The sequence below is a fragment of the Vipera ursinii genome (assembly GCF_947247035.1).
Source record: "Vipera ursinii genome assembly, chromosome: 1".
Lineage (NCBI taxonomy): Eukaryota > Metazoa > Chordata > Lepidosauria > Squamata > Viperidae > Vipera > Vipera ursinii.
Window position 1 is genome coordinate 318497954 of NC_139512.1, and position 14703 is coordinate 318512656.

General features: G+C 40.7%; 1 protein-coding gene across 2 annotated transcripts in view; it reads right to left on the minus strand.

The window, feature by feature from the left end:
• Nucleotides 1-8966, minus strand: part of TTL (tubulin tyrosine ligase) — a 26248-nt gene extending 17282 nt beyond the window's left edge. For both annotated transcript variants that reach the window (XM_083350157.1, XM_083350156.1), the window contains exons 1-2: nucleotides 8171-8966; nucleotides 142-220 (exon numbers count right to left, since the gene is read on the minus strand). In XM_083350157.1, the coding sequence (XP_083206283.1) occupies nucleotides 142-220; nucleotides 8171-8327 (236 nt within the window). In that variant the 5' untranslated portion in view covers nucleotides 8328-8966. The remainder of the gene's footprint in view (nucleotides 1-141; nucleotides 221-8170) is intronic.
• Nucleotides 8967-14703: the final 5737 nt, after the last annotated feature.

Genomic DNA, 14703 nt, shown 5'->3' on the forward strand with positions numbered 1-14703 from the left:
CTTATTTAATTCTTTTTTTAATTTTTGTAATCTGTATTTTTATATGCGCCCTGTTCACCGCCCTGAGTCCTTTGGGAGAAGGGCGGTATACAAATATAATAATTAAATTAAATTAAATTAAATTAAGTAAAAGTATCTTACCTCACTAAAGAAGCTTTTCGACAAAGTTTATCAGCCCCTCTGTAGTAGTTCACCAATTGTGTAAGTCCAGGTTCATGACCTATGAAAAGGGAATGTTAACATCCATGTTGTTTGCATTCTGGAAATGCTTTTTTAAACAAATAAACAAGCATTTATATAGATAACACCATTATTAATCTCCACTCTCTTAAAAACAAAAAAAAGTTGTTTACTGCAGAATTTTTAATATCAGCAACTTGTATATCTTGCATATATTTGATTTATATACATATTTTTGGAAGATGATTAAGAACTCTCCCCATAATTATGCATGGGCTAACAAATAACATTATCTAAATAGTGAAAGAATATTGCTAACTATCTCCATCTAGTTCCAGATCTACAAAAAAAATGTGACGCCTTCCTAGAAGAAATTAGGTATCTTATATTTTTCTACACTTCACTAGAAGACAAACTGCTTTGCATGCAGCAACATCACAGATTCAGTTCCTAGCACCTTGAAATGTGGGGTGATCTGTCAGCAGATATTGAGAAGATCAGCAGGACAAAGGATGAAGAGGACAAACAGAATGACTTTTTTATAAGGCAGATTCCTGGATTGCACTAACTGATGCTGAAAATCATGGGCAAAGCAACACAATCACACTGAATTTAGGCATCTTACTATCTTTGCTTAAAAATGAAGAAAGTCCTTTTATGGAAGTCTGAATTGCCTCAAGCATCATCAGCAAATCTTTCAGGGGGGTGGCGAATCTTTTGACCAATTTTGGATAAATTTTTGATCGGCAATTCCTGCAAAGCCCTCACAATACCTAACCAGGAACTAGATGGGCTCTTGAAAAGAAGTTGCTCTGAGCATGTTGCATCAGGGGTCCCCAATCCCTGAACCAGCACTAGGTCATGGCATGCCAGAAACCAGTTGCAGGTAGTACATGAAACCACGGCCCCTCCGGTCCTCGGAAAAACCTCTCTCCATGGAACCAGTCCCTGGTGCTCAAAAGGTCAGGGACTTCTGTGTTACATGACATGTTTGGATTTAGATCTAGGTTTAACTGGACTCAGGCTTGCTCGCCTTTGTTTTGGTGGGGTTGCTTGAAGAATTTGACAAGATTAGGGAAATATTCTAATGTTTAGACTCCTTTGTCAAATGTAGTTACCAAGTATTGCAACAGTTAATAAAGAGAAGTGAAGACAGATTCCATTCCCCCTACCCCAAAAATACTAGAGCAGAAGTCCCCAACCTTTTGGGCACCAGGGACCGGTTACATGGAGGGAGCGTGGTTTTGTGTGCTGCCTGTGGATGGGGCTTTCCTGGCATGCCACGGACTGGTACTGGTCCATGGACCAGGGGTTGGGGGACCCCCGTACTAGAGGATCACTAAGCAAAAAACTTTTCCTGGAATGGAAACAATGGCTATTGAGAGAATAAAAGAATTGGTGCTTAAACAAAATGGAAAATATAATCCAGTAAACCCAGTAGTTATCCTAAAATTTTTGATTAGTAAAAGGACTTTGCTGCACTAGATATAATAGAGGCATTAGGTTAGTAACCCAACATAAACAAAAAAAATGGTTGATAAACAAATAAAATTTGAGGGATACAGATTTTCAAAGGGACCTGCCCAGCTATATATACATGGTGTAATCTTTCAAAAAAAGTTAAAATTGAGAGTAAAAAGAAAATGTAATTAGAGAGAGGGGGAGAGAAACTTGTGTATTCCTACCTCAATATCTTTTTTGGTGGGGGGTCCAGAAAAATTGGAAACATTAAAAATTTTGAACAGATATTTTCTTTTGGAAAAATGAATGTAGTAGGACAAGATTTCTGTACATTGTTCCCCTTTATTCCCTTCTCCATATTGTCTATTACTTTGTAGTAATTTTAACTACTGAACCAGAACATTATGGTTCCCAGATAATATATAAAAGAATCAAGGTGATTTTTCAATCCAAGCAACCTACAGTTTTCAGAATCAGAAGTATATTGAGGGGGTAAATTTAAAGCCTCAAAACCTCGCAAACTGACAACAGTAATAAATAAAAAAATAAGATTCATTAGAATATGTAAAACTATATATGCAGAATGTTTTCTATTTTTTCTTGTTTTTCTTCTTTTTCTAAACAATGTGAATATGCAGAAAGTCTAAGACCACAATACATAATTGACACTGACTGGAGCTTCATGCTCTTCAAAAGAATACACCATATTCTTGCCAGAAAGCTTTTATTCTATTTTCTTAATCACCTCTGATGAACTGAAATTTTAGACACAGAGAGTTTGATTTGTCAATTAAGGCAGGAAAAACCACTATCTATTGATCTTTTTCTTAAATTAAAGGAAATAAATCATTGCAGAGTATTTTGCTTGTCATTCCAAAAATCCCTAAAGATGGTTATTTTTCTTGACGGTTATTGTCTTCCAAGTTCTCACTTTCTAGAGCAGTGGCTCCCAACCTTTTCTATACCACGCACCCCTAGAACGCTCCTGATATATTCTTGCACCCCTTACAAAAAGTTTGAAATAACGGCAACAAATTATGCATACATACTACAATTTTGAAAACCCAAATTTTCGTGCCCCCTGGAATATTGTCTCACACCCCCAGTTGGGAACCTTTGTTCTAGAGGCTGTAATTCCATTTTTGCAATACTATAGACCCTGCTTTCTTTTTAAAAGACCAGTCTTACCTATTTTGCAACCCAATCTTCTCTTCCCTCCTATAAATGTCTCTCATCTCCATTACATAAAGATACCATGCAGCACTAATACTCTTTGTGTGAAACTGGGCATGAATGAATTGATGTGTGGAAAGCCTCAAAGTATTCAAATGGGGATAAATTGCATCACCAGCTGAGCCCTTATTCAAACACTACTAAATCCAGTACCATTCTTGAAAGCTGGACTTGAACTAGAGACATCTGCAGATAACCACAATTATATAAAAAAAGATGACATCCATGCAGTGATGTCAGGACACAATCTCCATCCTTTTATACTTGTATCTTAATATTGGAGACAAGTATATAAGTCACAAGGTTTGTATCATGACCTCATAATACAATTTTGTCACTTTCTCCCCGTTTATGATGCTGATGAACCAAAAGCTTCTGCTAATGCAAGCCATTAGTCTTTTAAAAAGACCTCTCTCACTGCTGACTCACGTTATTCAATCCTCAGTTCTAATTGCTTTAGTTCTTCTGGCAAGATTTGCTTTTAATAATTTCATTACATTTCCACGCCTTCTTCAGTTTATTAAGTTTTTTTCTTCAAGTTTCATAAGGGATAGAAAAAACTCAGTATCTTTTCCTGAACTGTCAAAACCAACATGGCCAGCTTTTCCAACCTGGCAATCTCCAGATATGTTGGAACATTTGCAGCCAGCTTGGCCTCACAAAAGCTTGTGGCCTAAACCACTTGTTAGACTTAGCTATGCTGGCTAGTAATTTTGGGAACTGTAACTCTAAAACACGTGGAGCAGCACATTGGTTTAGCTCAGGGGTGTCAAACTCAATTTCATTGAGGGCCGCATCAGCATTGCAGTTGCCCTCAAGGGGCCGGGTGGGTATGGCCAGGGTGTGGGCATGGCCTACTGGGTGGGCGTGGCTAGAGTGCATATGGCCTACTGGGTGGGCGTGGCCAGCTCTACATCGTTGGCATCAAGGGTGCCTATGGGGGCCTGGGCAGGAGTGGGACAGATCTGAGGGTCTCTGGCAGAAGGAGGGTCTCTGGGCCAGGGCCAAGGCAGTGGAGGCCGTTCCCTCACTGCTTCCAGGATGGCTTCGTGGGCCACATGAAACCACTTTGCGGGCCGCATCTGGCCCCCGGGCCTTGTGTTTGACATGTCTGGTTTAGCTGGTTGTAAAGTATCAATTTTATGGCTGGGTAGTGCACAAAGCTGCATTCACAGGAGTTGGTAACTCCTCAAAGCATCCATTTGTCAAGATGACAGAGCTATCCTCAGCCTTCCATAGTTGTGATGTCATCCCAGAAAAAGGCATGAATGGTGCCATATTCATATATTTCTGCTTCAAATCCAGAACATTACATGTATTACGTAAAAGTCTTAATAATGAAAATATTATGCCTATGCCATTCTCTTGTTACCGCTTAAGCAAGAGAAATAAAATCATTTACCTCTCAGATCAAGAGAAACCTAGGTCAAAAGTAGCAAAGACAACCTGAACTAAAAGAGAACCTGAACTATAACAGTTTCTTTAGTATAAGTATTCCTCTGCTAGTGGGGATTCTGAGCCCATTATCCTCAAGTTTTGTTTTTAACATAGAGGCAGAATTTGAGGAAGAAACAGATACAGGATAGCTCAGCCTAGCTAATTCTTTGCTAACAGGACTATTGCATTTAAAAGAGAAATCAAACAATTTCCTAAAATCCATCCATCCCCAGCCTTGGTATCATTAACAGTATATAAATACCTATGGGGGAAAAATATTGCCAGAGTAATGAGTAATTTCTTGGCCCAGAAATTATAGTAGTTCCAGTTTCAGCCATAGGAAACTGGAAGACATCCGATGTCTGACAAAGGAACCACGCCAATATTTACACCATCATGAATGATTTGTAGCATAAAATGTTCCACAGGATTTTGCCTTCTGCTGAAAGGTGACTTACTACTTGATAACCGCAGCTAAATTTACTCATGCGTAGTGAATACTTCTTAAATAAGCATATTTTTCTTTAAACTTTTTGCTGTAGCATCTTACTTTGCTTACTCATACACTTCTAACACTGAATAATGGCCTTCAGCACAAACAAGCACATAACCTGTTATACAGTCAGAATGTTTATGACATTATGTAGCCTGGCATTTGCTGGAGCACTCATCCTATTTTAAATTAAGCAACTGCCAGTATCACTTAGCGGCTGATTCCAAACTGATGTCCTCCAGATGTATTGGACTATAATTCCACTTACTTCTAGGCAATATACTGGCCAGGGGAGACAGTGGGGCTGACTTTTAGGGTGGCAAGAGTCCAATTACAAGTTTATTTCATTTCAACTTCAAAAATAGAAGCAAAAGTAATGTCTATTCTTTTTGAAATCATGCCAAAGATTTGTAGCAGGTATAAATCAGAGAGTAGATGCTTCTGTGGAAGGAGGCACAATCAAGGGAACAGAGCAATGCAGAAATCTCATATGAGCACAATACCCCAAGGCAGCTTCAATGATTCTGCCTCTTCTTTTAATAAATGGATCATAGGGTCTTGTTTGGTTTCCTTAAGCAGGATCCAGTTCAGTATAAAAATCACGGCTGCAATGTTATGGCCACACATCTATTCTGAATACACATTTTCTGTTTTACCAGAAAACTCAAAGCAGAGCTATTTTTTTGTCAAAGAATCCAAGGATGCTAGAGAACTATTAGTGTTAAACCACTCTAAACACCCACAAGAATAGTGTTTGGAAAGCAAGAGGTATAGTCTATATCACAGGTGTCAAACTCGCCACATCACGTGACGTATCACGACTCTTTTTGCATTGCCGGCAATGGAGTGGGCACAGCTTCGGTATGATGAAACTGACCCATGGGCTGGCAGTTTGACACCCCTGGTCTATTGAATAGAAATCTATAATCTATGCTATTACCTTCAGTGATAATATCTTTAGCTAAACATACTCATAGGACTTGGTCCTCCTGTTCCAGACATTCCAGGTCATTTTCCACATTCAGCAAGTCACACCATTGCAGAATTAAAAGAAGCCAGTTAGGCCCTCAGGTCCAATCTGCTACTCCATGCAAGAATCCAAATTAAAGCATCTCTTAACAGAGAACTGTCCAACTTTAGAAACAAAAAATCAGTGGAGAGCCCAGCCCTCTTTTAGTAATTGCCTTTATTCTTGGATAATCTATTATAATTTATATATAAATAAATCTTATTCCTTATTTACAGCACTTAGAAGCTACGTCAATTGACTTATCTTCAATTATGTAAGAAGACTAAATCTAATGGGACCTACAGATTAACTATACATATAAATGTAGAAATAAAGCCTTTCAAGTTGAGCTGAATTCCTTGTGCCTATGTTGAATAACCAAGTCATCTTCTTGGCAGGAGTATAATAGTAGTAGTTTGCCACTGTCTTGGGGGATTGAGGATGGTTTTGGTGACTTCAATCTACTCTATAGCCCTAGAATTCTCTAGAGCAGGCATGTCAAATCGCAATGTCACGTGACGTCGCGGGATGTTTCGCGACATCACGCAACGTATCACAACTTTTTCCCCATTGCCGGCAATGGGGTGGGTGTGGTTTTGGCATGACGCATCCAGCCCACCGGCTGGCAGCTTGATATACCTGCTCTAGAGGTACCCACCTAAATTCTAACCAGGCTCAATCCTACTCAACTTGTGAGTCCAACCAAGGCCTTCTAGAGGCCTGGACAGCTCTGTCTCCTTCTGATGCCAGTGAAAGCTGCATGGATTTAACAGCAACTGGAATGATTGTTGTGACTAACATCACAATAATATAAGAAGTCACTATATAAAAGGAAGCTATTCTTCTTTGCTTTTGAAAGTGTAATGCAGAGTTCATGAACTGAATTTTAAAATACCCAGCTTGAAGAAAATAAGCCTCTTTTAAATTATAGCAAGAGAAAATTTGTAAAATCCATTTTCTTCCACCGCAAAGTGGCTCAGTTATTGAACCAATAACTTTGAACAATTCAGTTCAAAGTTTTATGCCATAGTGACAGAGAATTCAGGGAGTTGGAGTGAAGGATGCCAAGTTAAATAAGTCTGCTGCTTATTTATAAACATTGCTTTTTTGATTGAATAATTGTTAGTATTTCTCAAAGATTACCCCAGGGTGGAAAAAAACATTCCACAATTCACTTGAATAAAAATCACTGTAAAAATCCATTATATTCATAATCCTGGCCTGAGTCACAACCCAACAGATGGTTGCATCTACATAAAGCTAAATCCCATTTGAGATTCCTGGAGCTTGTTCTCAAGTGCATGGGGACTGCATTCTGAGTAAACATGCTGTACTATATGGGGACTGCACTCTGAGTAAACATACTGTACTAAAAACACTGGGTCTATGCATACTATAATATTCTCAATGGGTTATGGAAATTAGTAATGCTTAGACACTTTTCCATCTACTTTTATTATGAATCGTTTCAACAAATATATCCAGTCTTTAAAACTCACTCTTCATAGAAAATCCAGTCTGTAGGCTATTTAAATATACCCTGCACCCAGTTCAAACCAACTTGAAGAAAAAAAGGAGAGAACTTGATGCCTGACATCTGGCACAATCATGTTGAATAGTTTGTTATTGCTGAGCAATATAAAATATTATTGCAAAAAACAAAAAACGGGATTTTTTTTTTCAATGGCCAAAGGTGTCAGCAAATGTTAAATACACATGAGAATCCCAATCATGGCTAGTGGAGTGCAGAGAAGTTGCATTCAAACTGGAAAAAAAAATCACTGACATACCAACTTAAATACAACATGAATTGTTATGAAAGCTGTAAAAACTATATTACTGTAATTTTATTTTGATTTTAGATATCCGTTTTCCAGGATATTGTTGCAAAATAAAGATTTCAATAACAATGCTAATTTATCGGGTGATTCTACCCCGGTTTAAACAAGAACATGCAAAAAAAAAAACAACCATCGGTACCTGTATTTGCTTGCAATATTTTCTAATCCCAACAGATATACATCCACCCTTTTCACAACCTGGCATCCAGCTAGTCTCATTGGCTCGCTAAGGATAAAATCACTCCCGTGTTGCAGCAGACAACACCCCATTGCTAACATCTGCAGACCCCGGTTTGGCAGGCGTTCCCTACCGCACCCCTCTCGCCAGCACTTCCCAACTTCGGCCGCCGCCTGCAGATCGGTGGGTCTTGGAGGCCGATCAGGTGCCGGGGCTTCGAAAAAGCCAGGGACCCCTTCTTCCCGACCAGCTCCGCAGAAAGGTCGCCTCATGCTTTGCGTCCCCCCCTCCCCCGACCCGGCCGGGTGTGCCCACGTTCGCGCGTGCGGCTTGCTTACCCAGTCTCCCAAAAGGCAGCCGGTTTCTCTCGCCCAACATGAGGTTGAATCTGGGATTATCTCTTTTGAGCCTCTTCCATTGTCCAGTGGAGAGGAGAATTTTAGAGACTTCAGCATAGATGCTGCTGTTTTCATCGCGCACCACAAACGTGTACATCTTTTAACCGTAGGGCTAGCCTTACATCTATATTTATTTTATTTTATTTTAATTCCATTTATATCCCGCCCTTGTCCGAAGACTCAGGGCGGCTTACAAGCTTATATATATATATATATATATAAACCCGCCGGTCACTTGGAAGATCGTGATGGAAAACCCTAATTAAAAAGGGCATCAATCCCACCCGTTCACGCAAGCCGACACCTCTCGGCTGCCTTCCAGAGAAATTAAAACCGGCATCGCAGAAGGAGGCGCTCCTTTGCAGCTGGGGTTGGCGACGCGCCGCGGGCTGCCGTCTGCTCCGGGTGAAGCGGCAGCTGCGTCCCGGGCTGAAGAAAGGGTCGCTCGGCCCGATTCCCCCACACACACCCGTGAGCCGCGCCAGAAGGAAAGCCGCTTGAACTCTCCGCCAGCCGCTCCTCGCCTGAACTCTCCAAAGCACTTCCTACATGCTGACGACGCGGCGGCTCAGCATCCCAAAGCGGCGGCTGGTGCGGAGCAGCTCCCGTGGAATTCCCTCCAGCTTGCCCGTCATCCGGCGGAGGCTGACGAGCCCAAACCCTCGGCCCCGTTTGCTGCAGGGGGGTAGCCGCCCATCTGCCGGGCTGCCTTGTGCCTTTGGACCCGGAGGCTCGCCCGTGGCCATGAGGACTCCTCCCCAGCGCCGAAAGAGGCGGATCCGGCGAGGGGCCGAGCCTCGGCGGTTGCCTCACGACGTAAAAAGAGTAATTGAGTCGCGCCGCCCTCTTCTTCCCCAGAGGCTTCCCGTGCAGTTAACTCGGAGCCTGGCCGGTTTCAGGGTGGAAGGAACCGCGAAGGCCTGCGTTAGGCTGGTTAAAAAAAAATACTTGGTCTATAGCAGGGGTCGGCAACCTCGGCTCTTTTATGACTCGTGGACTTCAACTCCCAGAATTCCTGAGCCAGCTACGCTGGCTCAGGAATTCTGGGAGTTGAAGTCCACGAGTCATAAAAGAGCCGAGGTTGCCGACCCCTGGTCTATAGTCTCTCATCCAATAAATAGAAAAGGAGGTTCCGTTTTTTGCTGCCCGGAAGGAATCTTGCCGCAATCTAGCCCAGATTACAGGTTCTTTCGGGTGATGGTAAAAAAAAAGAAGAAAGCCCCGTCTGACACAGTATTGCTGTTTTTTCGATCAGAATTGGTAGGGAGCGAAGCGAAGGAGACGTTTCGTACGCGTGGAGTGAGTGCAGAGACTAGGCACGGGGAGGGCCCTCTTTTATCCCGTTAAAGCACTGTTTCTCAACCTCGGTAACTTCAAGACGTATAGACTTCAACTCCCAGAATTCCCCAGCCGGCAAGGAATTCTGGGAGTTGAAGTCCACTCATGAAAGTTGAGGTGATTGAGAAACTGCCTTACAGTAATGGGTGTGGCCTGTGGAAACTGGATACACACACACACACACACACACACACACACACACACACACACACACCCAGGTCTTTCCCAAGGAGGGAAAGGACGTGAGGCAGCCAGTAAAGCCCATCTGCCTTTATGGGCATATGGCTTCATGCTTGTTTATTGTTAATGTGCAGATGAGCTTCAGCTGCTAGGACAGTTTTAAAGGGCGTTAGACAAGTAGAAGGCTAGCTTGGCTCCAAAGCATTGCCGGCCATGGGTATTTCAGGGGGAGGCTGTGTCATGTGTGTCTTTTTGTCTCCAGAAAATATACCATTTCAATTTGTTTCAAGCTGACAAAAATAACCAGGTGATTTTTAACTTTCTTTCAGGAACAAAACATGGATATGCTGAGCCACTGCTAACCTTTAATCCAGCTAATTTAATTCTTTTTTAAAAAAAATAGAAAAGGAATAATGCCAAATTTTAAAAAAATCTATCCCACCTTCTCCATTGACATTCCAACATTGTCTTTTGGGGTCTTTGTCAGTTGACAGAGAGAAATTGATTTTGATTGCTTGTATGTCAAGTGGATATTGATTTTGAAAAACCTCATAAACACTCTAGGACAGTGATGGCAAACCTTTTAGAGACCGAGTACCCAAACCATAACCCCAAACCCACTTATTTATCGCAAAGTGCCAGGGCTGCATCAGCAATGTGGTGCCCTCAGGGGGGACATGGGGGCATGGCCCAACGGGTCACGGCAGACTGGGTGGGCGTGACTTGGGTGGGCATGGCCACCTTGATGTTATTCATTGGGGGAACACCTGTGGGGGCTGGGCAGGGTTGGGGGAGATCCAGGGGGTCTCTGGTGGGTGGGGTGGTGGGCAGGAGGCCCAGCATAGATGGGAGGAGGCATGCAATCCTAGATGGGACTGGGGAGCCATGGCGCTGATGAGGATCCGGCTTTCCCTGCTCGGGATGGCCTTTGGCTTGCTGGGTATGGGCGTGCTCTACCATCTCTACTTGAGCTTGCTAGCTGGCTGCTTTGCCTCCTTTGTGTTGGGTGGGGCTGCCACTCCGGGCAGCGGTGGCGGCCTAATGGACTTGCACAAGCTACTGGCAGTGGCAGCGTGGGTGCCCACAGAGAGGGCTCTGAGTGCCGCCTCTGGCATGCATGCCATAGGTTCGCCACCACTGCTCTAGGACAAAGAGAGACTGCCCACTGGAAAAGTTGGTTCTGTGGTGTGTAAAGGCAGTGTATCTGAAAGTAACAATTTCAGGGTAGTAGTGGTATAGTAGTGGTGGTGGAGCTATTACTTCTCCTGTTCTGCTTCTGGGCTTTCTTGATGGTTGCTGTAGGAATATATGCCTTAAAAAGTATTTGACCAAAGTATTTGGGTTTTTTGTTAAATATTTTATTAATTTCAAGTTTTACAATCATAAGTACTCAATAAACAACTCGGTGTCTGGGTTCCTTTATCATTCAGTGGTATATATTAACTTTCACTCAAAATGTCCAATACAACACCATCCAGTATTTCCCTGATCCTCTCTTCTTCCAATAATAATCATTTTTCCACTATGCAAGTATAATTCTTACTGCTATTAATACCTATAAAATTAAATATAAGCATTCACCAATGCTCCAACACTGGAAGCTTTTAAAAAGAAACTGGACAGCCATTTGTCTGAAATGGTATAGGGTTTTCTGCCTGAGCAGGGCGTTGCACTAGATGACCTCCAAGGTCCCTTCCAACATCATCATCATCATCATCATCATCATCATCATCATCATTATTATTATTATTATTATTATTATTATTATTATTATTTGTTGTTATTGTTATTGTTACTACTACTATTATTACTATTATTATCTTCACATGGTTCTAATGTTATACATAGTGTCTTTTTTTCTTTTTTTCAATTTTATTTTCCCATCAATATTCAAAATAACTTTATCAATTATCATTTTTCTTATAATTATTTTTGGGTAACTAAAAGCTTCCCTTATACCGATCCTCTTAGTATTTTCATATTTTCCATTTTACAGAAATCCTAGTTACAAATCACATCCTTCTAATAATTCATAATGGTCCTTTTATTTCTAACAATTGTCTATTCTTTTAATCATATTCAAACATCCATTAGATGGTATAATACATCTAATTATTCAGGACCTCTATTTTCTTCAGTCTTACTCTAGCTTTCTTCCTTTGCCAGATAACTTTGCAAGTCAGTACATTTAAGTCACCAAGTATTTCTTCCTCTGCTTCTGTATATATTATTTGGAATAAAAAAGATAATTTAATTAAAGTATTTATGTAAAAACACTTAATCCATTCATATTTGTTAAACAGCCTCCATTTTCTTTCTCCTTCAGTTTCTTGTTCCTCAGTTTTCAGCATTTTTCCTAACAGCTCTGTCATCCATTCTATCAATTCTTCTTTCTTGTCCTCAAATATGATCTGGAGTCTTGAAAAGTGAAATGTCTTTCCCATTTCCAGAGTTATATCTGGGTCTTCCAAATTTTTATTTATCTGTGCCTGTCTGTTGGTTTCTTCTTTCGAATCCTCTATCTTTATGTCTGTTTCCACTGTTTTTTCTTCTGGTTTCTCAGTTGCTAGTTCATTCTTTATGGCCATTTTCTGAACGTTTTCTGCTTGTAAGTTTAAGTTGGAGAGTTGCTCATTTGTGTTATTTAAATTATTTTAGTCTCCTCATAATTTAAAACAATTGTCTCTTGAATTGATTTCAACATAGAAAGAATTTGAGCAAAGGATTTGATCTGACCTAGGAGCTTTTTTCTCGGTTTTTAAAAATTAAAGATGTCTGTTGTGTGCAAAAAAGAAAAAGAAGGAAGGAAGGAAGGCCAGACAAAGCATGCATCTCTTCTGCGGTAAGTAAAACTAGTGTTACATATTCATGTTATGTTATACAATTAAATAATTTACTCATTTAATAATGAGTATCAAACATACAAATGAATGTATGGAATTCAAATTCCCTAATGAGAGACTTGTACTCATAAAAAATTTCTTCAGACGTAGAAAAAATTTAGCTCTTCAGACCATGGTATACAAAGAACAGATGAGTTTTCCACCCTTACAGGATGTCTACATACGTGAAAGTGTGTACTTTTGATTTCTGTTGTCCCCTGTTAGTTTCTAAATTCAAAAGCTTAGAGCTTGCCCATTGTTCAGGCATGGATGCAGAACTTGTCCTACTGAATTTCAGATACAATATGGAGCAATTTGCATACCAGAACATTTCTGTGTAATTCAAAGCTTATTGCTTTTCTGTATTCCTTTGGGGGGGGTTGTGAAAGTGGAGGTGGATTTTAATAGTAAACATAGGATTATTTGAACCATAATTGTGACTGACTGATGATTTGGGCTTTGGAAAGTTACCACATCTCATTTTCTAAGGGGCTCCTATTACTAGTAAATAAGCTTGTTTAATTATTTATAAAAGCTGAGCTCTCAAGTTGCATGTATCAGTGAAGAATACATCTTCAAAACCTACAAGAACCCACCTTAAGTAACAAAGGAAATTATTTTGCTCTTTATCTCTGTTGCAGGTATCTATCTGAATAGTTCCTTGAAAAGGAAAACTGGGTTGTCATTTTTATTTTTCATGCTGAAAAGAGAAATGCAAAGTAAATGAATGATCCAGCAGCTTGTGAGTCTTTTGATTTTCAGATTAATTTGAAATGTTAATTGTCCTCATAGATCAAGAAAATGTAATTTATCCATTCAGAGGAAGCTGCTTGGTATTGCATGTATCTAGTCCAGTTTTGTCACCTCTAACTGCCAAGACCTCTCCAGGGTGTCAGACAGAGAATTCTTTATATCACTTTCTAGAAAATTGATCTAGAAATGTCAGGGACTGAACTTGGACTTTCTATTTGCACCGTCTATGTTCAGCCACTGAACTTTGGGCTGTGTCCTGACTTCCACCCTGATAGTTCATAATCTGAATTTACTGCTCTCTGGGTTAAGAAGAAAGCTAACTTTAGAATCTCTTTTTGTCTTTTTTTCTTACACTGCAATTCCTTTCTTTTTCTTTTTCCTCCTTCTTTTTCTCCCTTATTTCAAATCTTTTATTTCATTTTCTTTGCAGGCTGGGCTTTTTAATTAGTGGACTGTGAGACTGGATTATTTTTATGCTCCAAAGAATGGCATCTGGGGAGAAGATGGCCAAGACAGGTAAAGCAGAGAACTGGTAGGATATGTATGTAACTGGAAATAAAATCTTTTTAAAGTAATGCTTGGTTTATCTAAAAAAGGCCCTTTTCACTGGCAGCGTAACATATGCTCACTCAAATGCCTGTGTCTATTCAGAAAACATCTCTACTGGATTCAGTAAGATTGATCCCCAGGCAGGATTGCCACTACATTGGTCTGAACTGGGTATCTGCCTAGTAGGCAGACCTATTTTTCCAAGATGAAAAAATAATATTAGAAGGAGACATGGTAGGTCTACAAAAGTGGGGAAACTTCTAGATGTATCATCTGAGAAGGAACTTTGGGGAAAGCCTGATATTAGGAGGGAGAAGAGTTTAGGCCTGGAAATGAGAGGAATTTATTTGATGGAAAGTCTGCTTTAATTTCTGGAAATTGCCTGCACTCCATTTGTACTGAGGTGGTAGATAAAGTGCATAAATAACTAAAGTACACATGAAGTTTTCCCCCTAGGACATGTATAGTTGTTGTTGTTAGCTGCGAAGTCGTGTCCGACCCATCGCGACCCTATGGACAACATTCCTCCAGGCCTTCCTGTCCTCTACCATCTTCTGGAGTCCATTTAAGCTCACGCCTACTGCTTCAGTGACTCCATCCAGCCACCTCATTCTCTGTCGTCCCCTTCTTCTATTGCCCTCGATCTTCCCCAGCATTAGGCTCTTCTCCAGGGAGTCCTTCCTTCTCATTAGGTGGCCAAAGTACTTGAGTTTTAGCTTCAGGATCTGGCCTTCTAAAGAGCAGTCAGGATTGATCTCCTCTAGGACTGAC